The sequence below is a fragment of the Meles meles genome, chromosome 1 (genome assembly GCF_922984935.1).
Source record: "Meles meles chromosome 1, mMelMel3.1 paternal haplotype, whole genome shotgun sequence".
Classification (NCBI taxonomy): Eukaryota; Metazoa; Chordata; class Mammalia; order Carnivora; family Mustelidae; genus Meles; species Meles meles.
In genome coordinates, this window is record NC_060066.1 from 112283835 (window position 1) to 112309431 (window position 25597).

General features: G+C 47.8%; 1 protein-coding gene across 21 annotated transcripts in view; it reads right to left on the bottom strand.

The window, feature by feature from the left end:
- The window catches only part of LOC123944152 (phosphodiesterase 4D interacting protein), a 235459-nt gene that overhangs the window by 11917 nt on the left and 197945 nt on the right, over nt 1–25597 (bottom strand). For 14 of the 21 annotated variants that reach the window (XM_046009099.1, XM_046009016.1, XM_046009147.1 and 11 more), the window contains 15 exons: nt 24704–25139; nt 23643–23835; nt 20449–20565; nt 19321–19831; nt 17513–17748; nt 16453–16504; nt 15154–15377; nt 14391–14543; nt 12247–12432; nt 8744–8995; nt 7604–7735; nt 6828–6947; nt 4794–4983; nt 3823–3947; nt 93–317 (listed from right to left, as the gene is read on the bottom strand). In XM_046009099.1, the coding sequence (XP_045865055.1) occupies nt 93–317; nt 3823–3947; nt 4794–4983; nt 6828–6947; nt 7604–7735; nt 8744–8995; nt 12247–12432; nt 14391–14543; nt 15154–15377; nt 16453–16504; nt 17513–17748; nt 19321–19831; nt 20449–20565; nt 23643–23835; nt 24704–25139 (3152 nt within the window). The remainder of the gene's footprint in view (nt 1–92; nt 318–3822; nt 3948–4793; nt 4984–6827; nt 6948–7603; nt 7736–8743; nt 8996–12246; nt 12433–14390; nt 14544–15153; nt 15378–16452; nt 16505–17512; nt 17749–19320; nt 19832–20448; nt 20566–23642; nt 23836–24703; nt 25140–25597) is intronic. The other 7 variants (XM_046009155.1, XM_046009074.1, XM_046009165.1 and 4 more) reach the window with 2 other exon arrangements.

Here is a 25597-nt window from a genome sequence, read left to right on the forward strand (position 1 = left end):
GGAGTGTGGAAGAGGGAAGATCCCTTCCACCACAGACATCCCGGCCACCACCCCACTGACCACGGGCTTCCTGGTCTCCCCGCCCTTCCTACCTTGGAAGAGCGGTTGCTTGTTTCCAGGGTCCTCCTGGTGGGCAGAGGAGGGGCTGAGGCTGGCTTTGCTCCCCCCGCCATCCAACTGCTGCTCCAGCTGCAATCGAAGACAGCTGTTCACCTGGATGCTTTGCTCCAGCTGCCCTCGCAAAGCTCGGATCTCTGCCACCAGGTGGCTCAGCTCACTGCTCAAAGGGACCTGGAGACAGGCATCCCAGGTGGCAGCTGAAAGAAGAGAGAGAAGGGGTCTGGTGGCTCAGATCCATGCTTTTCCAAGCATTTGTCAGAACACTCCTCCGGGGCATTCCTTTCTCTTGGGACCCCACTGTCCTCTCAGGACCCCAAGCAACGCATTTGGGATGGAGCTGCCTCCTTTTCCTATGTGGGTCTCGGCACTCACTGAGCAAGATACTGCACACCGGAACTGTCCCAAGGCTCACATGACCCACCTGCATCTGGAGAGCCTTCCATGAGCAGGTGGGGTCAAAGCATATTATTATTTGACTTTCACAGTCACCCTAGTCCCACAGGCCAGAGAGCAGGGTCTTCAGAGATAGGGGGGTCAGCACTGGACTAGAGAAGGCCAGGGGATGAGGAAGGAGGAAAGCTGATGCCTCCATGCTCAGGAGTCACAGCAGAAAGGAGGAGGAGGTCACCAGGGAGAGGAGAGGAGGCATCAGGACTTTGGCAGCATGGAGGAACGGGAGTCTCCGCTAGAGGCCAGGGGTCACAACTCACTGAACTATTCTACTTCGCCATGTTTTTGTTTTGTTTTTTTAAATCTCTGTTTGCTACCACAGTCTGTTTCTTTGTACTAGGGATGAAGACAGCTAAGAAATGTATCTTATCTGAAATCTTGAAGCCAAAAATATTTCAAAAAGTAGAATTTGTTTTGGTGTTTAGGAAGGCCATAGGATCCATACGCCATCTCTCATGTAGCCCATACACCAGGTTGCCTCTGGGCCATAGGCCTTTAGGCAAATGCATTCATATTTCCGTGACGATCTGGGTGAACATTACCACTGAGCGGGGTTAAGTCAAGTCTGTGAATACCATTTTGGTCAATTCAGACAGGTTTTATGACCAAATGATAAAGGATAAAAAGAGCTATCATAAGAATTCATGGTTCTCATGGGATTACAGAATTGAGGATAAGAAACTATGGGGCTTTAGAGGTAGGAGCTTTGAAATGACTCCTAAAACAACTATAAGCAGGGAGAAAGGCATTAAAGAGGATGTAGTCAGGATGAAGGAATTTTTTTTTCCCTCTGTCGTATAAAAACAAAATTGAAAGGAAAAAAAAACCATACTGAATTTACAAACGAAAAACTGCTCCCAAGAAGTTCGTATAGAAACACTTCTCCAAGTTGTTACTACAAGTTATAAGGGATAAGAGTTTATTATGAGGAATCTTCTGGAAACATCCCATATTTTCTATTTTTACTCATTTTCATTATGTTTCTATAATCACCATACTATTCAAATATTGCTATAGCATCTTATAAGGATGCCGGAGGTCATGAGGTAGGAGGCAACTCCCCCTGAGAAGTCCTCACGGGGCACCTGCAGTCTATGGTTGGAATTTTCCAACCCCAAAGCTCCATGAAGCTCCTTCCTATCTTTCTTTCCCTACATCCAAATCCTCACAAAGTTTTGTTTCTTTCTAAAAGTGTTGTCTTCTATCCATTCCTCTTTATCTTCCCAACGGTACCTTAGATCAGACTCTCCTCATGTAAATACCCCATAACCACACCCATTCAGTGGATTTCCCTGATTTGAGTGTCTCCCAACTCCAGAGTGTCCCACTAGTCTGAGAGTTCTGTTACCATCAAGTATCTATTTTGCTTGGGAAAACATACTCATTTTCCATGGCCCACTCTGTAGAATGTAAACTTCCATCACACTTCATAGGTCCTCTGTATACCAGCAGCCATCTCAACTGACCTGACTTCTCACACTCCCTCATACAAAGCTCTCCCATGGGGAAGGCTGGACCCAATGCTCCCAGGAGTGCACAGAAGCTATTCTCTCAGCCTGCGGTGCCCCTGACACTTCTTCAAGTTTCGGTTCACCTTCTCATTAGCAAGGTAGGAAATCCAATCAGGTTTTATGAAAATTCAAATTTGGCTGAATATTGAAAATTCTGTATTGTTTAAGGAATTTTTAAACAGATAATAAAAAAAATTAGAATTGAAAGGCTTAGACAGCCAACATCCCATCCAAAGCAAGAGCTGTTTCTATGGGATCCCTTGACAAGTCATCCCTTTCTATTTAAAAGGGCTTGTATGGGAGGCTTATTCCCTCACAAACTAGCAATTCCATCACTCGAGAAATCTCTAGTGGTCAGGAAGGCATAAGAATGATATAAGTCCTAATTCTACTGCCCTTTATCCTTTGATGACCCTTGTTCAGACTTCTAAAGGGATGCCAAACACAACAGCTCTTTTTCACCTGGCAGTTCTTAAAATATTTAAAACCAGTTCTCATCTCCTTGTGATCTTGTCCAGGCCTAAAATTGTTCAGTTTCTCCGAGAGTTCAAGATTTCTGGTCACCCGGCATGGTGGCTCCTGTCTTCACTTTGCTCCCTGGTTTGCCAAAGTCCCTTTTACAAGATGGTGTCCCACAATCTAACAATATTTCTGACATGGTCTCTCACCCTACTGTGGTCTCAGGTTGAATTGGTTTTTGGAGCAACCTTTGCCTACAAGTTCCTTGTCCCAGCAGGTTTCTAAATAACTCCTTATTCTCAAGTCCACGAGGCTAGAGAGCCAGGCCTCCTGATCCTGTACCTCTACCGCTGATATTTTTAATCAAGCTCAGGGTTTCTGTTTCTTTCTTTCTTTTTTATCTTTTTTAAGTTTCTTTTTTTTAAAAAAAGATTTTATTGATTTATTTGACAGAGATCACAAGCAGGCAGAGAGGCAGGCAGAGAGGCGGAAGCAGGCTCTCCACAGAGCAGAGAACTTGATGTGGGCTCGATCCCAGGACCCTGAGATCATGACTTGAGCTGGAGGCAGAGGCTTCACCCACTGAGCCACACAGGCACCCCAATCTTTTCTAAATTTCATCATATTGACATCAGTATTCTGTTCCAGCCTGGCTGGATTTATTAACTTAATGTTTACAATACCCTCCCCCATGTGAACAACAATGGAACAATGGAACAACGTGAACAACATTAGATCAGTATTTTAGCAAGTGGCAAAAAGTCCTCAATAAAACAGTTTAAAATTTAAATCCAGGCTTGGAATTTAGATCCTAACAGAGGTATTTCTGTAAATGTTGTGCACCTTTTAACTTTCTCCCTGGGGAATGCGTCAGGGTAGGAGCAGGGTGCCTGCTGTACTGGCTGCATGGGGGCAATATGTATTACTCACAATATTCAAGAGCTTCTCACACGATGGTGCCATCAGGACAGTTCTTTGAATTTTTTTTTTTAATCACTATATAACCTGTACTTTGCTCAACTTTTCTCTGGCCACGTAGGCAGGCAGAGTTGGACTCTTGTCCGACTACTTTTAAGGATGTCTTGGCTGGATCTTGCATATGTCACCAACCTCTGGGCTTTCACATGAGAGAACCACCTTGTTCTTACTGGGAGCCCCAGACCTGGCTGAGGCAGAACTCTGTAGCTTTCCAGAGCTCTACAACTCCCAGGGTAAGGACCACACCAGAATCCTAAGCAAGGGCAGGGAGCTTATGGGGGAGGGGAAGAGGGAGAACACATACCTTTCAGCCCTTTCTTGGAATTGCCATAAAGCACCTCGTAGATCTGTAGCTCCGACTGGAGGGACTGGAAGAGCTGCTGTTTCTCCTCACACTGCTGCTGCAGGAGGGCGAGCTTGTGCTGCAGCCTGCACAGGGGAGGCAAGGGCCCGTTGAGTGCCTGGTGCCCCTTGGCCCCTCCAGGCCACCTGCTGTCAGCCAGCCTTTGCATCATGGGGCTTTAGCCCTAGATGTCAACCAAGGGGTGGTGAAGACCATTACTTTTACTTTACGGATGTGGAAACAGAGGCTCTGAGAGGTAAAGTAACTTTGCTTGATGTTATACCATTAGCTACGTTAGCTGGGAGCAGACACACAAGCTCCGTATTCCTCCTGCCCCTATGGTGCTCTATTCCTGGTGACAGGCGGTCATAGGGTTTATGTCGGGGAAGCACATGACGGCTGGTGGGGATGCTTCCTACATTGCAGTGAGACCAATATCCTTAAAGTAATGGAAAGGATGAGAACATTTTTTTTTTCTCCAGGATCTGCTACGCTGAAAATCCCCTCTCTTTTTTTTTAAAGATTGATCTGAGAAAGACAGAGATCACTTGCCTGCAAGCGGTAAGAGGTGCAGAAGAGGAGGGAGAAGAGGAGGGAAAGAACTCCAAGCAGACTCCAAGTTGAGCACCAAACCCATTCTCATGACCCCGAGATCATGACCTGAGCCAAAATCAACAGCCGGACACTTAACTGACTGAGCCACCCAGGAGCCCCTGATATGCTGAAGTCTTCTAAAATAGGGTTTTACTCTCCCAACTTTGGAGTGAAAAGGCATTCTCAGAGAAGTCCTTCCTTCTGCTCGAATTCATCCATAAATCAGGAATAGCAGAGGGGAAACTGAGCACCCCAAAAGGCTCCAATACCTGTCTTGTCAATATCCCATTAAATCTGAAAACAGGGCCCCCCCCTTCCTTCTTATTGGGCTCCATTACCTGGAGTCTTTCTCCTGGAGGGACAGGCGTTCCTCCTGGAAATGCAAGATCTCCTGTTGCTTCTCCTTCAAGTCTTCCAGAAGCTGCTGCCGTTCCCCCTTTTGGCGCTCCAGCTCCATCTCCAGCTCTTGAAGCCGGGATCTCGAGGACAGCAGGGCCTCCCTCAGGCATTCCGTCTCCTGGGAGCGCTCTGGGGAGCAGAACACAGGACAACTTACACTGTGGGGGCAGAGCCTGGCAGGACAAGGAGCCCAAGCTCCTCCAACCTGACGTGCAGAACTAAGGCAACGGGAATGCACGCTGATGTCACAGCTGCTCAGAGAAACAGAGGGTGTCTGCTCACTACATCCACATGCCCTGGGGAATGTGGAGCCTCCATCTTTGCAATGTCCTGGATCTTCTGATTTCATAAGGTCTACCCTGCTATAAGAGAAAACGCTGCAGTTTCTTTCTTTCCTCCTTTCCTTCCTTCCTTCTTTGCTTCATTCCTTCTTCCCTTCCTTCCTTCCTTCCTCCCTTTTCTTTGAGAATTTATTTATTTATCTGAGAGAGACAGACAGAGCAGGAGCAGCAGGGAGGAAGCAGAGGGAGAGGGAGAAGCAGACTCCTCTCCCTGCTGAGCAGGGGGCTCCATCCCAGGACCCTGGGATCATGATCTGAGCCAAAGGCAGGTGCTTAACCAACTGAGCCATCCAGGTGCCCCAAAAGCTGTGGTTTCTTTCCTTTTTTTCCCCCAAAGATTCTATTTATTTATTTGACAGACAGAGATCAAAAGTAGGCAGAAAGGCAGGCAGAGAGAAAGGGAGAAGCAGGCTCCCCACTGATCAGAGAGCAGGGGATCATGACCTGAGCCAAAGGCAGAGGTCTTAACCCACTCAGCCACCCAGGTGCCCCAAACACTGTGGTTTCTAATGCTCACTATTTTCTAAGTTCACACACCCTCTGTGTGATAATCCCTTCTTTAATTTTGCCAAAGAGCAACATCAAGACTTCTTGTCTACAGTTTTTAGAATATATTATATTCATCAATTTGAAAATGGGGACATCTGTCCTTTTCTGGGCTTGTGAAATCTCGATAACCTGCATGATTTCCCAGAGACTAAGGACAGGGACTCTGAGAATCAGGCTGCAGGAGCTGTCAGTCTACCAGGGGGAAGTTCCTGGGCCTGGCCCACTGTGCTTGTCCACATCTTAGTGACTTCTCCCCACTGAGTTCGGTGCTAGCCTGTCCCGGCATGCAATGGTGGTTTAGCAGTTGTGCCTTCTCTCTTCTCTGTGACATCTCGTTACTTCCCCATCAGTGACCTCTCCCCTCTCCCAATGACATCTTCCTGCTCCAAAGAGGTAGATTTAGAAATATCACTTGTCTCTTCCTGTTCCACAAATTCTGGGCTTAATCCTTTAGGAAAGTATTAGTCTTTCATGGCTATTCAATAAATATTTGCAGATAAATATAATTTTTATTGACCATATATTGATTTGATCAAGTCAATTGATACTAAGGTCAGCTGCCCCCAGGTCACAGAGGAAATGATCCCCCTCTCCCTTGGATGCCCATCGAATAGTGTTGGGAACACTCTGGAGGACATCTGGCTGGTGCTTCCAGGCACAGAGTCCTGAGGATTACTGAGCAGAGAGGAGCCCAGAGTGGGTGAGTGACGGGAAGCAGTGAGGAGATGGGGATGGCAGCTCAGTACTGGGAGAGACACATGAGGCTGCAGTAAAATCTGGACAGGGAGAACAGTCACCTAACTGGTATCCAGTTCATAATTAATGACTGAGTATCTGTAGTTTGCACAGAGGTGGTGGGTTCGCTAGGGCTATCTTTGTCCCTAGCACCTTAGAGCATGAGGGCCCATGGTTGGGACCTCTCAGGAAGTAGCCCCTTCTAGACTGAGAACCACATGGGACTTTGGGTTGGTGGATCTGGTTAGCTGTTATCTCCACCTTCTTCTCTTGGCTTCAAAAGGTGATTGGTGTGGCCAGGAGGAAAGGGACCTGGAAGGAGTGCAGTGTGTGGCTTTTACCACCCACCTCTAGAAACATGACTCAGCTGAGCCTGAAGGCTCCGGTTTTCTTCCTTAAGAACTCTGTTCTCGTTGTAGAGCTGAGGTGTGGGTTCCAGGCCGGGGCTGTAGAAATTGGAGGTAGATCCTGTCCCAGAAAGTGTAAGCAGACATGTTACACATTAGGGTAACAGATGCTTTCCAGAAACAACCCATTCTGTCCCTCCAGAAATACAGTCCCAAGCCAGCAGGAGTGCCTGGGTCCCCGAGGCCTGGACCTCAAGTCTTACGAGCCAAATGCCTGGTTTCTGTGCGGGCCCCACCACGTGCCCTAGCTGCAGCTGTTCCAGAGGCTCTTGTTCCTGCAGGAGCCACCGTGGGGCTGGGGGTAGGACAAAGGCACATGGAAGGAATGGCCTCCAAGGGACCACAGCCTGAGAGGAGAGTGTTGGGAGAATTGCCGCCTTGGTGAGTGGCTGTGGGAGGGCACCCGCTGAGCGGGCTCCACCATGCGTGCCAATCCCATGACAAGGCAGAGAGGTCAGCAGGCACATATACAAGCAGACTAAGGATGGGCTGGGAAGTCAGACGCCCTGCAGACACGCCTCGTTAGCTTGGCCCAGAGGAAAGTTCTCTCTTAGCTCCTCAGTGAGGATAAGAACACCTGCCCCCCTGCCCCGCCTTGCTGGACTGTTTGGAAGGAGCAAGTAGAAGAAAGCCCAGCACATGCTTTGGAAAGCGTGAAGCCCAGGCTCCAGGGGCTCCCCAGTCATGACAGCGAGGACGGCTCTGGGCCTCTCCTACCGCTCCCACGGGCTGCACAGCTGAGCCGGTGTTCAAGCTGTTCCCGCAGCCGGTCGTTGATGCAAATGGACTCCTCCAGGCGCTGGCGCAGGTTCCGAATCTCTCCGAGATGTTCCTCCAGCAGGTCAGCCCCTGCAGCCATCCCGTCAGGACAGGGGAGAGGTGAGAGATGAGGAATCCTGGTCACCAGGGGGGCCCAGGTGGAAGTGGGGCACGGCCAGTGGCTCCTCAGCAGGATCCCTAAACATCCCCACCCTTCCATCAACTGCATTCTCTCACTCAGGCACTCAGGAACACAGTGACTTTGCTTAAAGAGGAAATGGGCTGTCAAACCCAGGACAGCCCGCATGAAGCATGCCCCGGGAGCCTCCTCCTACACACAGTTAAGTGTGAGGGAGTTTCAAGACTATTTATTTATTTGAGAGAGAGAGACAGAGAGAGAGAGAGAGAGAGCGCATGAGCAGGGGGGAGGGGCAGAAGGAGAGGGAGAAGCAGACTTTCCACAAAGCAGGGAGCCCCCGATGAGGGGCTTGATCCCAGAACCCTGAGATTATGACCTGAGCTGAAGGCAGATACTTAACCAGCTGAGCCACCCAGGCGCCCCAAAATATGAGGGAGTCTTAAATATAAGTGTACGGTGACCAGTGTAACTGGCAAGGGTGAGGGAGTTCCACATGGTTAGAAAAATAACTCAAGTATCGGGAAACATGTGGTAACTTGAGTGTGACTTTCTTTCTCTCCTGAATGTGTTAGGGAAGACTTCACTCCAGCCTGATACCATTCTTCTTATGGATACTTGATGGAATATTCTTTAACGAGACATCAAGCCCTTCCTCCAGCCTCAGAGAGGAGGCATAAGGTAGAAGTCCATGGATATAAACTTCTCCTGTGTGGTTAATGACATGAACGTGAGAGCACAAGGTGTGTCCTTGACTTTCCCAGTTCCCCAAACAGCACTGAGGCCCTGGGCAGGGAGGCTGAAGCGGGGCACTTAGAAAGGTCCAGCACAGATAGGACCCTGTCATTTTACCCCCACTCTGTGAACCAGGGACTAGAGAAATGAAAAATGCTCCTGCCCAGCTAGGTGACTCTAAATGAGATTTCATTTTGCAGACCAACCTGCTTGGCTTTATGTTTTACCTGTGGGTTTGGAGTTAAGCTGACACACAGAGGATCCTGAGGACAGGTCACCTGATACACTCCCTTTCTGAGGCCTCATCACATCCCACTGGCTGCCGCTGCCCAGGTAGCCAGGCTCCAGGATTCTGCCCAGTTCTGGGCCGCCCCTCAGAGGAGAGTGGGGCTGGGTGGCGTTGAGATAGTGAGAAGAGCGGGCTTCTAAATGGTTGCTTGGCAGTGCAGCTGGGGAAGCAGGATGGATGGTGCTGACACCTGGGCAGAAAGAAACCAGAGTGAGGAAGAGAGGATTGGAAGGGAAGGACCAGCAAGGAAGTGTGGGATTACTAAAGGGGACATGTGCGATGTTGGAAATCCCAGTCCATTGTGGAATACCAGTTAGATGAAGACCATAACCTAGAAGCCATAACTTTCACCTCATGTGTTTGCTGGCATGAGACACGAAGAGGTGGAGGATGGACAAATTATCTGGAAGTCACCAGTGTACACAAAGGAAAAGTCCAGAGGCTGCACTCCTGACTTCCACTAAAATTCCTCACAATACAGTCCAGGAAAGTTCTGGAAGGAGAACTCAGTCCCAAAGTTGGGGGATATAGCACATTCCTATTCACAGATGTGCTCAATGCTAGCATCCATGGAGGGATGTGGGACCTTTCATTTAACATAGGCTGATGCTCTCATAGATCTTAGGAAATCATGGGCCTTCCCCTGAGCCAAATCATCTCTGCTTCTATGTGAAAAGAAGTCCAGGCTGTGGGAGAGACAGAGAGAGGTGGGCAGGGCTGTAGTTTAGGATATTCCTACTCAGAAGACTGCTTTCCTTCAGGGATTATCAGCATGGGCAGCATAGTAATCAGGTAGCTTGACCTAAGCAAAGAGGAAGAGGTCATCATTCCCTCCAACCAAGCCAAACTTCTCTGAGGGGATAATGCAATTGGCTACTTGTCAATTTGTATCTCCATTTTCTCAAACTTATCTACACACTACAGTCACCTTGGAAAATGTAAACAAACATATACTGATGCCTGGACCTCCCAGAGATTTTGCCTTAACTGGGGATACAGCTTGGGCACTGGATGTTTTAAAACCATCCCAGGTGATTCTAATTGGCAGCAAAGTTTGAGAAGTACTCATCATGGGTCTCTCCTTCCTCAATCTGCAAAATAATGGATGTTCATTAGGATCACTGGGGGATGAAAAATGTCAGCATCTGAATCTTTTTTTTAAAGTAGGCTCCATGCCCAGCATAGAGGCCAATGTGGGGCTTGAACTCATCACCCTGAATCAAGACCTGAGCTGAGATCTAGAGTCAGATGCCTAACTCACTGAGAGTCGCTGAGCTACCCACGTGACCCTCAGCATCTAGATTTTAGTTGGGATTTGTAAAGATGTGATTTCCTACCTCTTTCACACCTCCTTCCTCCCCAGCCCAACACAAGGCAAAGGGGGAAATCAGGGGTTGTCGACAGCTTACATTTTAACCAAGGCTGTAGAAAGTTCCAAGTCTATCAGTAACAGTGATGAGCATTCTCATGTTCCTGGTTGCCCAGACCACATCACAGAGAGCACATGCCCTAAACCATGCAAAGACACCAGACAGACTCTAACACAAGGAGATCTTTGCCCCCACGGTGCCCCAAGAAGCCACCACGCACCACTGTCCACGTGGAAGCTTGTTTCAAAGCAAACAAAGGAACACTGGTAAGCTGCCATCCCTCAGAGAGACCTGTGCTTCAGGACAGAAAAGACAGGGCTGTAATCTTGCTCACCAAAGCTGGGACCATCCAAATTCTGGTCAATGGCTCAGACTAAGTATGACTTGATCCCATATCAACAGACCCTTTTTCATGCACAGATATCTCCTATCTCTCCTTTTGGACAAAGACAAACTGACAAATGTGGAAAGGTAAAGGAAAAGAAAAGTCAGCTAGAGATCACTCTTGTCATTTTGATATGGACAAATTTGTTATCCATCAAATATCAAATTCTAGATCAGAGGTTCTGATGAACCGTCTACTGATCTTTAAAGAGACAGAGAAAAGATTGTTACAAGGCGCTTCCAGAATTTGTTGAGCTTAGCTCTGAGCAGGATGGTAACAAAACCATCCTAGACAGAAAAGGTATCATGGAAACACAGGACTGGGAGCAGAAGACCTGGACTCAAGCCCATCTCTCCCACTTACTAGTAACCTTAAACAAGTAGCTCTACTCCCCTGAGCCTTAGTTCCCTGCCAGGGCTCTACCTATCACACAAGTGGTGTGAGGCTCAGGAAGACCAGGTTTGTGTTGCTGGGTTAGCCTAGATTGCTACACCTGGGTAAAGCTGTGATAAGCAGGAGGCAGTCTTCTAGACGTTACTGCCTGCAAAAAGGGGAGCTGTACAAACTCTCCTAAGAAGGGTCTTATCTAATTGGTTCTGGAAATCGAACTGGGACAGAGTAGACTAGAGAGTGTATTCACTTTCAGGATTGACATAAGAAATAAGTTTGGCTGAATGATGATTGGAACTTCAGGTATATGAATTCTCAGCTGTGGTCCTAGGTCACTGGACACTGTGCCTGGTTTCCCTTACCATCAATCTCTGGCTCATCTGAGCCTTTATTTTATTTTTTTTTTGAAGGCACGGAATGTGGTTTTAAGGTAACATCAAACTGATTTCTAGGTGGGTTTTGGTTTTTTTTTTTTAAGCATTACTAGAGAGCAAATTCCTCATTTGAGCGTTTTTCTTCTTTTTTTTTCTAAGCTATAAATGACCCCACACCAACAATTTTGACAGTGAGTTATCCAGCCCAGACATATCAAAGCCTTTCCAAAAAGATGACCATACATAGACTGTAATGGTTACAATCAATACGATCAATGATCTCTGGGCGTCAGAGGACAGAATTTACTATCAGGTATCACAGCCTGTGCTTCCGGTCTGAGCCGCCCATGTGTCACCTGTCCCAGGGTCGAAATGAACCTTGTTCCCTAGGAAGGGGGGCTTCCCTTCTGGAAGGGGCCTTCCCCCTAGGAAGGCCACCTCTTCTGAATCCCTCTACTGCTACTACCCTTCACACCCTCAACCTAATGATGTCAGGAGCCGAACTTGATAAAGAGCATGTTTCATAGCAGGAGACTATCGTAGGCATGGAAAGGACTCCCCAGAAATGGCCACTTTTTCTCGCATAGGCAAGACACAAAAGCTCTCACCCGTACCCTGCCTGCAGACACATCACCAGCATGTCAGGCTTTCAGCAGACTTGATGGTACCCCACACTGCCAGCAGCGGGACAGGAGCAGGTATAGGACCTGACAAAACGATGAGACACACACACACACACCAGAAAGACAACAGCAAAGGCATTTCCCAAAAAAAGTAAGCAGGGCCATCTGCCAGTCCCCTGCTGTTGACGTGCGCACCCTAGGTCATTTCTCAAAACTCCGCCACCAAGCCAAAGCCATGCAGGGCCACATAGGGCAGGGCAGCCAGGCCCAAGCACATGAAGGCTACAGGAAGTGCTCACTTTCTCCCAGTTGTTTCTGCAACATCTGCAGCTCCTGCTGAGCCTCTGCCAAGGAGACCATGGGGGTCTCACAGCAGCCAAGGAGGGGAGGGCCAGTGGGGCTGAAAGGCAGGAAGCTGGGTGCTGCTGAGGGCAGTGGAGCCTGGGGAAGGCTAATCAGCGTGGGTATGGAGGGAAAGTGAAGGCCTAGAAACACAGAGTTGGGAAGAAAGGAGACATGTCATTAGAAAGAAAGGAATGGAGAAAAGATGGAGAAGATGAAACTATTTCTGGTCCTGATGTCTCCTTGGGGGGCGGCTATCACTCACCATGGTGCCGGCCGACAAGGTGAAGGGCCAGGGTTGCCACCCAAAAGCCGGACTTAGTGGACCCCTCCAACTTCTCCCTCTCCAGGGACTTCTGGCATACATATTCTATGCTCATCTTGGAAACAACTGGCTAAAGCAGGCAAGGTGGCATAGCTGTACCCCAGGCAGCTATGAGAGCCCCTCCCAGCTGTCCCAGGCATGGAGGGGTCAGGACTTCCGCACGTTAATGCTCCCAAGCACCCCTAGGCATGAGTCGGTCCTTGCCCCTGTGACAAGACTCACTACACCTGGAACTCCTCTGAGAGCATGAGGGCTCACCCTGAGGAGGGCAGAAGCGGGCTAGGACTTGGGGAAATATGCATTCCTCATGCGTGTAATTCAAGTCTCATGGAGACAAACCTGAGAATCTCAAATCAACGCATTCATTCACCAAAAGAAAAATCAAGGTCTTGGTAAAGTGACTCAGACACAATAGCTTTCATGCTGGTCCGGGCATTCAAATCACTTAGGAAAAATTCTTAATGCGTGCAGTTTCTTCAGGCTCTGCTCTACTAAGTCATTAACTTTGGGAGGAGTGCTTGGAAACTTGCATTTAAAGTAGATCTCCACAGATGACCATGATGTAGACCATCTATGGACAAGTCTTTAGGGACCCTGGGACATTCTGATGTCTGAATCTGTCTCCTCTTTCCTAAAAACAGTTATATGGCAGGAAGCCTGTGGATGGAGCAGAAACCAAGACTGATCTGTGGAGAATGCCTCCGTGGAAAATAATGAGTACACTTTAATCACATCCCTCGCCCTGGGATACTGATACACTGTCAGAGAAACACTGTGAGGACACCCACGTTGCCCAGTGACACAAGTCAGGCATCCTTCAGGTAGGTGTTCCACTTTTAAAACCTCTGGCCTTCTGCTCCGTTTGACCCCAGAGCATTTGCACAGATGTTTACATGTCTACACAGATGTCTACAGGCAAACAGCTTTTCCCCATGACTTCCTGGGCCAGCTGCTGCCTACTCTGGCCCAGAAACTTTGAGCCCCAGCTCAGAAAGGGTCAGACGCAACCCCTTCTTAAGATTTTGGCTGATGGGCTCTCAGGAGAAATGGGAGCCACAGAAGGACAGCATGTGCTTCCTGTGGGCCCCTTACGACAAACCACACTGAGGGCAGTCAGCCAGTTGTAGCAAGAGGTAGGAGGCAGGGACAAGGCTTGCCTTCTTCCTGCCATCACTGGTGTGGGGCTCTAACTGAACAGCGCACTCCTGGCAATTAGGTTGGGGCAGGTAAATGAAATGTACCCCTCCAACTGGCTGCAGGACAGGCACGATGTACATATCAAGGGCTGCCCAGCTGGTCATAAATCCATGAATGAATGACTGTGTAATGTGAACAGAATCTTGTAGGATCCTGAAGCATCCCAAGTTGTTGCAGAGGCTCACCCTGAAGATAAAATGGGTAATGCTTCCAGGCAAGCCATGAAACGACTTTCTTTTTGGTCTGTGGTGACTATTATCCTGGGAGAGACATTTTGCCTCTTTGCTCCCCAGAGTGAAATGAAAAAAAGAAATGAAAATGTTTACTTTAAAAGGATTCACTGACTACTGGTCAAAATTGGTTTTCTGATCAAAGTCTACTGCAGATCTCTGATTTGCCTAAAATATTTAGAACCAAGAAAATGCAGACACAATTGGTGGACTCGGAAGGCCTCTTGGTTTCATCTAGGATCTGATGCCTAGAAGCCTCTGACAGTGGAAACATTCGTCCCTGAAGAAAAGTCAAACAGGCTGCTGAGGGAGAGGAGACAGCACTCCTGCTGTGTTGGCTATCGCATACCTGGATGGGCCTGGCTGGCCTCCTGGGGGGGGTTCTGGGGAGCTGGCAAGCTGATGGGGTTGCTGCTGGGTTCGGCCTTAACCCCCCGAGGCGCACTGGTTGCTGATGGCTTAGAAGACAGAACAGCGGAATGACTCGAATGATGGATGGATCCTACAAAACCCATGAATGAAAGAAAATGTTTGGTGGTCGACAAAGAACTGGAATCCGGCCTTCTTTGAGCCAGGGGTACCAGGGCAGGGCCTGGCTTTCCGGGAAAGCACCAAGCACAAACACTGTGAGCCGTGTTCATTTCCTTGCTTGCAGTTAGCTTCTTGAGGGAGGCAAACCACCTGAAAGGTGAGAGTGGGGCCCAGACCAGAACCATGAAAATGGCATTTCCAAAAGTACCAGGTGGGAGCAACAGCATCAGTGACCAATGACAGATACGCAAAGGACACTGGCTCAGGACATGCGGTGAGCAAGACCACGGCAGGAGGGAGATGATGTCCCATTTGAAGAAGGAAGTCAGACCGACGGTCTGTGCTCATGAGACAATGGGGAAGAGCCTGCCTGGATGTTTTCGCTCTTCCCACTGTGCTTCCCCTTGGGTCTACCGGCTTGTAAATCCAGTGGAGACCCCACAACACCCCCTGGAGTCAGGAGCAGAGCAAAGATCCTGAGGCACTGGGGCCTGTACTTGGTGCTTGGTCCCAGGGCCACATTCAGCCTGACACACACCAGGGAGGATCTATAAGGCCTGGCTAGAGAAAGGGGAGGTTACCTGAGTGACCAGGCAGCGCCTTCTTCTCTTCGTAGTGTGTGTACTCGCTGGCTACATCCATGTCAGAGCAGGCTTCCAGCTCATCAGACAGGAAGGAGGAGCTGCTGGGAGAGCGCTGGGAGTCCGACAAGGCGTGGCTGCTGGAGGGCGTGAGGGACCGGGCGTCCAGCTTGGCCTGCAGGACCTCGATCACTTTCTCCTTCTCCTGCAGTTCTCTGCTGAGCCTAGTGGGGTGGAAGGAGACAATAGGTGAAGCCAAGGGCACTGGCCCAGCTTGTCCTGACCAAAGCACACAGGAAAAGCCACCTAAGTCAAGGGAACCATTCCTGTGAAGAACCATCAAAATAACCTTTCACTGATTAGGGGCGGAGAGTAGGTGGGGTACAGAGGGAGAAAGAGGGGCAATCACCACCCAAGGCACTGGCCACGGGAGATGCTGGGAACTAGCAGAGACTCAGCCAGCCCTGTAAGGCACAGCTGCTCCAAGTGCGGCCCCAAGAACTGCTGGTTACCAGTCTCCAAGAAGATAAGTACAGTAACTGAAGGTAAGCGGTGACAAACACACAGCAGTCTGGCATCGCCGTTGACAACAGAGAGCAGGATGTGTGGAATCATTTGGATGACTGAGGTGCAGCCCAGGTATGTGTCTGGGATAGATTAGCAATGAAAACAAAACCAAAATGCTTTGCTCTTCACCGCCGGGATTCGGACCAGCACCACGTGGTCTAAAGCAGGCTTCTGACAGAGAGTGGCTTGGACTAGAGGCTACAGCTATGGATTTTGAGTCCATATTTTATTGTACATGATAAGATTCTTTGCAGTGACTCATTGAAAACTGGTTCCTAAGAGACTGTAGCCTCCCAGGTGCCTGCAACACCCAGGCCTTTCCCCCACCTCCCCAAGGAACTACATTATGGTTCTTCAATTCTTTTTTTCCCCCAGGAGAACTGGACTATTACCAAATGAGCTGCCAACGTAGCTTAGGGTAAGTCAGCTTAGCAGCACAGCCTCATCTTTAAACACCCAGGAAGAAAGCAGAGGAGAGCCTTGGGGGTGCCAAGGACCCCTGGAACCTGGTTAGTTTACTGTTGGGTCAGACTGAGTCTAGGTTACCAAGCCTGGAGTATAATTACACAATAGAAATTGACAGAATTATAGCAAAAGAGAGGCTAAAGTGTCTCATGAAAAAATGAATATGTTATAATCAGCATTTCCCTGCCCCAATTTGTAAAGTTACAGTCACCCTGGACCCCTTGGGCCTTGTTCCTGATTCCTTTACCAGATCCTATTTCAAGTTACCTGAGGGTCAGCGGTTCAAGTCCAGCTTGATCTTTCTCACTTTTATGATCCTCTGTAAGCCAAATTTAGAAAGACATGGTAAGAAATTAAATAGATCCCACTTCCTACATTTTAAATGTAAGAGCATCTGTGGGTACAGAATGGTGATTCCTCTGTGCATGTCCAAGACATGTAGGAGAATTACTTGGGAAGGTTGCAGATTGTATCCTCAGAGAGTAGACCTGTGGGCTCTCTTGAGTTCACCAGGCAGACCTCCCCTGAGCTCATGATCAGCCTCAGGACTTCCTCTACCCTAAATCAATGCAAAGAAGTTCGAAACACACTTGCTCAGCTTCTCTCTGGAATATTCCACCTTCCAAACCTACCACATACTCACTCCCAGATTCATGCTCTGTGTCCCATCACAGCCTTCATGGAGAGCCCACTCTTGCTCTGAGAGATGACAAACCGTCCTGTCCCACCTCTGCACCTGCCACCAGTGTGTGGGATGGTTGGCCCCCAAGACTGATCCCGCTATCTCTTGGTACACTCAGGAAATGTTTTCAAAGCAAAGAACTCTAATAATTCCTGGCCCTTGCAGTATGACATTCAGTGCCCAAATAATGTCCAAAGGGCAGGGTGCTTTAACTATACTGGAATTATATTCAAGTATGACACCGTGTGATAAAGAGACACCGAAAGGCTAAACCATTGTCCAAAGCAAATTAATGGCAGCATCCAGGCCACCACTGAGGTCTTGCAATTCTCAGGTCAGGCTCTTTTCACTATGATGACGTCCTCTGATCTCTTCTCCCTTGCTCCCCCTTAGCACAGGATGGACACAGCCTGCTTCCCTAAAGGTCACTTGCCAGGAGTGCTCCAGTTTCTGCCATTGCAATCATGAACTCCTAATCCTGTGTTTCTCCTCAGGACTCCCCACCAACCAGTCCTGATCCATGGCCCAAGGAAATGAAATGGAACAGGACCTGGGTTAAAAGACTGTGGTAGAGGTGTGGTGGCCACCTGGGCCTGGGGCTATGGGAGTGACCGAGTGTGTGCCAAAGCCCTGTGGCCAACTTACTGGTGCTGAGTTTGCTGGTAAGTCTCTCTGTCAGCTGGCTTCCCTGGGCAAGCTGCTCTCGGAAGCTCTGCCCCAGGTAGTAGTCAATGTCATTGCTCCTAAGAAGGTCCTCAAAAGATTTTACTGTATCTTTCGCATGCTGGGTGAGAAGGTAACAGATGCCTCTCCCTTCTCGTATCTTCTGGCGTAGGTACGACAGCTCTCGGGCCTGATCCTGAATCAGGGAATCATATTTCCTAATACAGGAGAGAAGAGGAAAAAGTAAGAATGAAAAGGAGTGAAAGTGAAATTACGGGCCTTCCGTAGAAATTTCCGTAAGAACATTTCAAAGGAGCTCTCCAGGCCAAATTCTGGCACAGAAACCGAAAGTATATAAGAGTAAATCCCACTCTGATACATGATGTCAGTTTAGCAATTTAGTGGTTCTTACAATGTTTTGTACATGTTAGCCTTATGTCCAGGAGAATCGTAGGTCCTGTGGAGGTAAATATGATACCCAATTTTACATTCCTCATGGGACTAGTAGAGTGTAGATTCACAGCTAATACTCAAGAAACACTAAATGTATTTATTGAGTAGATATTCAATAGACATAATAAAAATAAGTTCAGTGACTAGAATCACTTAATCCTGGGACACCTGGCTGGCTGGCTCAGTAAGAAGAGCTCACAACTCTAGATGACACAGTCGGGAGTTCAAACCCCATATTGGGTGGAGACATTATGTAAAATAAATAAATACATAAACTTGGGAGGAGACGAAATCACTTAATTCTGAGTCTAGATAAGATCTTTCATGCCTTCTATTTGGAAGATCATCTCTATTCTGGCAGACTGTTTTGCCAAGATGGCCATTAGACGAGTTCCTGTTCCACATGTTGTTTTGCCAATGTGCCTTTGCTCCTTCTCTCATTGGCAGGTAGAGGCTATTCTGCACCTCCTTAAATCTGGGCAAGCTCTGTGAGCACTGTGACTGAGGTAATAAGGGAAGCGACACTGTACTAAGTCTAGGAGTAGCTCTGAACTGTCCTGGCAAGTTCTACTTCCGCTCTGTTGGAAGCCAGCCGCCATGCAGAAGTGGAACAACCTGAGACCACTTGAGAGGCCCACCCCAAGAAGAAAGACCCTGGAAAACAAGAAGCCAAGGGGGGAAAGAGAGAAGGCAAGGAGCATCATATCACAAGACTCATGAAGCCATCGGATAGCTGCCCCAGGAGAGACCCCCAAGCAACAGCCACCCTGCTGAGCCCTGTAAATCCACATAAATTATTGTTTGAGGCCACTAACTTTTGCATAGTCTGATACTCAGTGCAGATAACAAGGATAGATGCCCAGTGTCTTCCAACACAAAGTATTGTATTCCAACACAAAGTCGTACTAAGAGCTTAATATATGTTAGGCAATTTTGATCACTTGTACTAATTCATTTAAACTCCGTAACCACCTGTTGAGATAGGTTCTCTTACTCTCCTCATTTACTAGGTAAGGAAAGAGTCCAGAAAGTCCAAGTAAGTTGAACAGCTAGAAAGTGCCAGAGTTAGGATTCTGACCCAGGCAATCTGACTCCAGTCCTCCTACTACACCACATATCCAGTCGCTTTACTAATAGATTCCTTAGAGGAAATCCCAGAGACCTGGTGTCTCCCAAGCAGGGCCTACTGACCTTTCTTTGGATCTAGGCCTAGCATTGAAGTAAGCACTCTACTGATCACCCTATTGGGGTCTCTCTTCTACTGCCTGGGCTAGCCCACCTCCAACACAAACTTAGACATTTTCAATCCTATCAGATCCAAAGAGTATAGCCCTTACCCAGGCCAGGAGGCTGATCTCAATTCCTCTGCCAGCTTCCCTTCCACTCCAGTTTTCGGGAGCTGGGCCTCCAGCTGGGACACTCTCTGGATCAGACTCTCCAGATCCTTTTTAGCCTGAAGCCCTGGGGGGTAGAAAGCCCCAGTGCCATCAGACAGCCACCCCTCATCCTCATCAGTGACACTGTGAGGTGAAGATCCCTCAAGGGTTTCAATGGCCTTCAGCTTTCGCGGTCTCTCCAGACTAGATGAATAATCACTTGTAACCGAGAGAGACCGGACCCGGCTCTTGAGGTTCTGGATGATCTTGTTGGCATTCTGCAGCTGGGCCTTCAGGTCTCTGATGTCCTTCTGCAGGAGAGAGATGTCTTCCGACTTTCCGTATGCACGGAACTCCTCCTGCTTCCCTTGAGAGCTTTCCAAGGGCTTCTTCCCTGGGGGGTTAGCCGCTGAGGAGCCCAGGCGCCCCTCTGTCAGGGCTGTTTCCCTGAGGCTGTCGTGTTCCTCACACTCTGAGAAAAGACAAAGACATCTTGCTAAATAAAGCTACACATGCTGCTGAGGCTTGGAGGCAGCTCTGGTGCCGGGGATAGGAATCACTAGAGCGAAAGTTGAGGCAGTACTTTATTCAGCCCCATGCTTTATCAGCATTCAGACATGGTATTTCCACCCACTCAACAGCCCTGCAGGTCAGGAACCAGGTACAGTCGTCTTCCACTGCCCTGAGTGCTTTTACTTTTCTCAATTTCAGTTTGGTGGGTGTCCCTACAGTCAAAGTCCTTATAGGATAGAAAAACAGATTTTTTAGCTTAGGGTTTACATATCTCCACAAGCTCATCTGGTCTCTTCATTAAAAAGTAAGCCTTAGATGATCACCAGTTGGACAGAACTTTCCTTCTTTTAATCAATAGCAGTATGTTGGAAACTAATTAGAGACATTCCCACTCACACTCAGCCTCGTGTTGGACAAGGGTTCTCTGCCAAATTTCCTGTGCCTCATCTACCTGGGTCCTTCCATCTACCATACCCCTCAGCCCTACTCCTCATTAGGTGTGGGACTGGCCAGCAGCTCCCGGATGGGAAGGCCGACTCCAGGGAGGCCAGGTGAGCCCTGCCCTCGTGTTCCTACCAGGACTGGTGCTCTCCTCCCGCTCAGCTTCATTCTCACTTCGGCCACAGGTCTCATAGCCCAGATCCTGGAGGTCCACCTGCACCTGCTTGCTGTCCTGCTTCACCAAGGATTCACCTGCTCAGGAAGAGACAGAGGGTGTCACAGAGGCTCTCAGAATGTTCCACGTACACCCTCAACCTCAAGGGCATGTGCCCTAGCCCTCAGGGGGCAGGGAGTTTACATCCAAAGTGGAATGGATGCTTCCTTGGACCCAAGTGGGAGAAGAGAACACTCACTCCAGGCAGGACTTCCTTCCACCAGGATGAGCTTCTGTATGCCACTGGTGATCTCACCTACAACAACTGAGGCTTTGTGGGGACCAGAAATCTCTATGTTGGGTATTATATATATTATCATCCCTAGAAACCCCCCATGAAACTAGCAAGTGCTTTATCCACAGAGGCTCAGTAAATATGTGAATGGGGCTGAACTAATTTAGAGTCCTAAAATATAAAGATCTATACAGTTCTATAAGATAGCTACTAGCCCACGGCAAATATCATCCTCAATGGGGCTCACAGCCTTCCCGTTGAGATCAGGAACACGACAAGGATGCCCACTCTCACCACTATTGTTCAACATAGTGTTAGAAGTCCTAGCAACAGCAATCAGACAATAAAGAGAAATAAAAGGTATTCAAATTGGCAAGGAAGAAGTCAAATTCTCTCTCCTCGCAGATGACATGACACTTTATATGGAAAACCCAAAAGACTCCACCCCCAAACTACTTACTAGAACTCATACAGCAGTTCAGTAATGTGACAGGATACAAAGTCAATGTCTCTTATACACTAACAATGAAAATACCGAAAGGGAAATTAAAGAATCGATTCCATTTACTATAGCACCAAGAACCATAAGATACCTTGGCATAAACCTAACCAAAGAGGTAAAGGAACTGTACTCGAGGAACTACAGAACACTCATGAAAGAAATCGAAGAAGACACAAAAAGATGGAAGACCATTCCATGCTCATGGATCAGAAAAATAAACATTGCAAAAATGTCTATACTGCCGAGAGCAATCTATACTTTCAATGCCATTCCAATTAAAATTCCACTGTCATTTTTCAAAGAGCTGGGGCAAATAATCCTAAAATTTGTATGGAATCGAGGCCCCCCGAATTTCTAAGGAAATGTTGAAAAACAAAAACAAAACTGGGGGCATCACGTTACCCGATTTCAAGCTTTCCTACAAAGCTGTGATCACCAAGACAGCAAGGTACTGGCATAAAAACAGACACATAGACCAGTGGAACAGAGTAGAAAGCCCAGACATGGACCCTCAACGCTATGGTCAGATAATCTTCGACTAAGCAGGAAAAAATATACAGTGGGAAAAAAAAGTCTCTTCAATAAATGGTGCTGGGAAAATTGGACAGCTCTATGTAGAAGAATGAAACTCGACCATTCTCTTACACCATACACAAAGATAAACTCAAAATGGATAAAAGACCTCAATGTGAGGCAGGAATCCATCAGAATCATAGAAGAGAACCTAGGCAGTAACCTCTTCGATGTCAGCCACAGCAACTTCTTTCAAGATATGTCTCCAAAGGCAAAGGAAATAAAGGCGAAAATGAATTTTTGGGACTTCATCAAGATCCAAAGCTTCTGCACAGCAAAGGAAACAGTCAACAAAACAAAAAGGCAACCCACGGAATGGGAGAAGATATTTGCAAATGACAGTACAGACAAAAGGTTGATATCTAGGATCCATAAAGAACTTCTCAAACTCAACACACACAAAACAGATAATCATGTCAAAAAATGGGCAGAAGATATGAACAGACACTTCTCCAATGAAGACATACAAATGGCTAAGAGATACATGAAAAAATGTTCATCATCACTAGCCATCAGGGAGATTCAAATAAAAAACCACACTAAGATACCACCTGATACCAGTTAGAATGGCCAAAATTAACAAGACAATAAATAATGTATGTTGGAGAGGATGTGGAGAAAGGGGAACCCTCTTACACTGTTGGTGGGAATGCAAGTTGGTGCAGCCACTTTAGAAAACAGTATGGAGATTCCTTAAGAAATTAAAAGTAGAGCCTCCCTATGACCCTGCAATTGCACTACTGGGTATTTACCCCAAAGATACAGATGTATCTGTATCTGTGAAAAGAAGGGCCATCTGTACCCCAATGTTCATAGCAGCAATGGCCACAGTCACCAAACTGTGGAAAGAACTAAGATGCCCTTCAACAGACCAATGGATAAGGAAGATGTGGTCCATATACACTATGGAGTATTATGCCTCCACCAGAAAGGAAGAATGCCTAACTTTTGTATCAACATGGATGGGACTGGAAGAGATTATGCTGAGTGAAATAAGTTTAAACAGAGGGAGTCAATTATCATATGGTTTCACTTATTTGTGGAACATAAGAATATGGAGGACATGGGGAGATGGAGAGGAGAAGGTAGTTGGGGAAAATTGGAGGGGGAGATGAACCATGAGAGACTATGGACTCTGAAAAACAATCTGAGGGTTTTGAAGGGGCAGGTGGTGGGAAGTTGAGTGAGCCTGGTGGTAGGTATTATGGAGGGCACGTGTTGCATGGAACACTGGGTGTGGTACATAAACAATGAATTCTGGTACACTGAAAAGAAATTTTAAAAATTTAAAAATTTTTAAAAATAAAAAGAAATAAAAATTAAAAAGAGATAGCTACTAGCCACACGTGACTACTTCATATTAAATTAATGAAAAGTAAACAAAATTCTGAAGCTGAACTAGACACATCTCATGTGCTCCATAAGCATTTTAATCACCATAGGAAGTTCTAGTAGAAAGCATGGATTCTAAACCAATGGTGATGGTATATTTTTGAAGAATGTGATTTGGTGCCAAGAGGAGGAGAGAAACTATCAGTATATGTTGAGAGATGTAAAGCACTTTGCTGACTATAGCAGAAATCAGCAAACCTAGATGTTAGCCCATTTCTTCCCTATATGCTCACTGCAAACTTGCTTTGTTTTTTATTCTTCTCTGCCAGGTGCAAAAACTGAAGTTAAATAACCATTTCCACAATTCTAGGACCCTGGTCGGGATTAAATTTGTTTTGAGGCTGGGGAAGAAAAGGGAAGTCTACAAAAAGCACGTAGACAGATGTCTTAGTGATGGTGAACTTAAGACTTACTAAGCATGACTCTGTATTTCTCCAGCTGGTTGGCCTGGGCAAAGACCGTGGCTTCTGATATCAGCAGCTTCTCCTGGAGGTCCTGGTAGTGTTGTCTGCACTGGGCCAGCTGGGAGCGCAGGTGCTTAGTGGATCCAGGAAGGCTAAATTCTGCTGGAGTCCCAGGGTCTCGGGCCTGGGGCCGGTTATCCAGCTGTGGAAAGAGCCAGCATAGGGACCAGGCAGTAACAGTCCTGGGCAGTCCCGGCCCCTTCCCTTTCTGACCCCATGTGGACTATATTCATGGGTTTGTTCCAGCATTCCTCAAGCCCTTTGGTAGTGGCTTGCTTTCCAGCTCCAAGATCCTGCAGAGCTAGGATAATGTTTTATTCATCTCTGTATTTTCAGCACAAAGTACAGTGCCACTTGAGTCCACTGAGGGGCTCTCAGTAAAGGTTGGTTCAGCGGTTAAAGAGAGGAGGGGTAGAAACCTCTCCTCACCTATCCTCATGTTCCTGTCGCAGCCTTGTCCTCCACTCCCCCCACCCCGAATCCTCTCTAGTCTCCATTTACTCAATAGTCAGCAAAGCCCCTCCCCTTAGGAGGATCCCAACAGCCCCTCCTGTGGCCCATGAACAGACACCTAGGGTGGGCTGTGATGAAAATGGCAGTGATAAGGAGAGATGTCATTACACACCACTTGTCGGGGCTGCCTTAAGTCCCAAGCATCTCTATATGGCATCCTATTGAAATGACCTGTTTTATGCCATCTTTCCCCACCACACAGCAGACTTACGGGCAGAGACCAGGTCTTTCTGCCTGCTGCCCAATGCCTAGTGTGCCATCTGGAAAATGAAACACTATTTATGAAAAATTAATTACCCAAGTAATGTTTGTGAGACAGTGTTGTAAAAGCTTTTCCAAAGGCTGAATGTGTGAGGAATATTATTACCACTGCTTGGGTGGCAAAGCTACCCTTCCCTCAGTCCCTTCTGACCCATGGAGCAGAACTGTTTTAGGTAAAAACTGTTACCTCCAGGCCTTCTCCACAGGTCTCTATTTCCATCTAAACCCACACTTACTTGGTGGCCATCCATGGCGAGGGCAGCCCCAAGGTTGAGACTCTGGGGTCTGGGGAAGGGCCTTATGGTCATGAGCTCCTCTTCCTGGCATTGGGGCTTCTCAGGAGAATAGACCAGCTCTGTGTTCATTCTGTCGATCTCCCGGGCCAGGCGTGCAAGGAGCTCTGGGCTATGCTTACTATTCCCGTCCTTGCTGCTCAGCACGAGCTGTTCTTTGAGGAGGCTGATGATGTTGTGGGCATTCTTCAGTTTTCCCTGGAGCTTTCTGAACTCAGCTTGAAGGCTACTCTCATTCAGACCCCCTCTCGCTACCACAGTTTCCACTACCACCTCGCCCTTCTCCTTGTCTTCCTCGATCTCCCATCCGTCAGACATTGCTTCTCCCATCTGCTCTTTAAGCTCTGCATTCTCAAGGCAAAGGCTCAGCATGGTGTTCCTGCAGGAAGTACACACACACTATGAGGGGGTGGCTCCTCTCTTGGCCTCAGTTCCCGTAGTCCCCATCTCAGCCCAGCAGAGACTCAGAGACATCCCAAAGCAGGAAGCCACCTCAGAGATGGACAAGGGCTCCCTTACTGGATAGACTCAGGAAGAGAGACTCCCCCATTACCACAGCTACTTGGTGGCAACACAGTCCCAAAAATCTTGGACTCAACACACATGGTCTAGTTGTCTTTACCCTGGTCATCTAGCTTCATGTTCTTTTTTTTTAATATTTTATTTATTTGAGATAGAGAGAGAATAGAGAGCATAAGCAATGGCAGAGGCAGAAGGAGAGGAAGAGGGAGAAGGAGGCTCCCCGCTGAGCAGGGAGCCAGATGCAGGACTTGATCCCAGAACCTGGGATCATGGCCCAAGTCAAAAGCAGACGCTGAGCCAACTGAGCTACCCAGG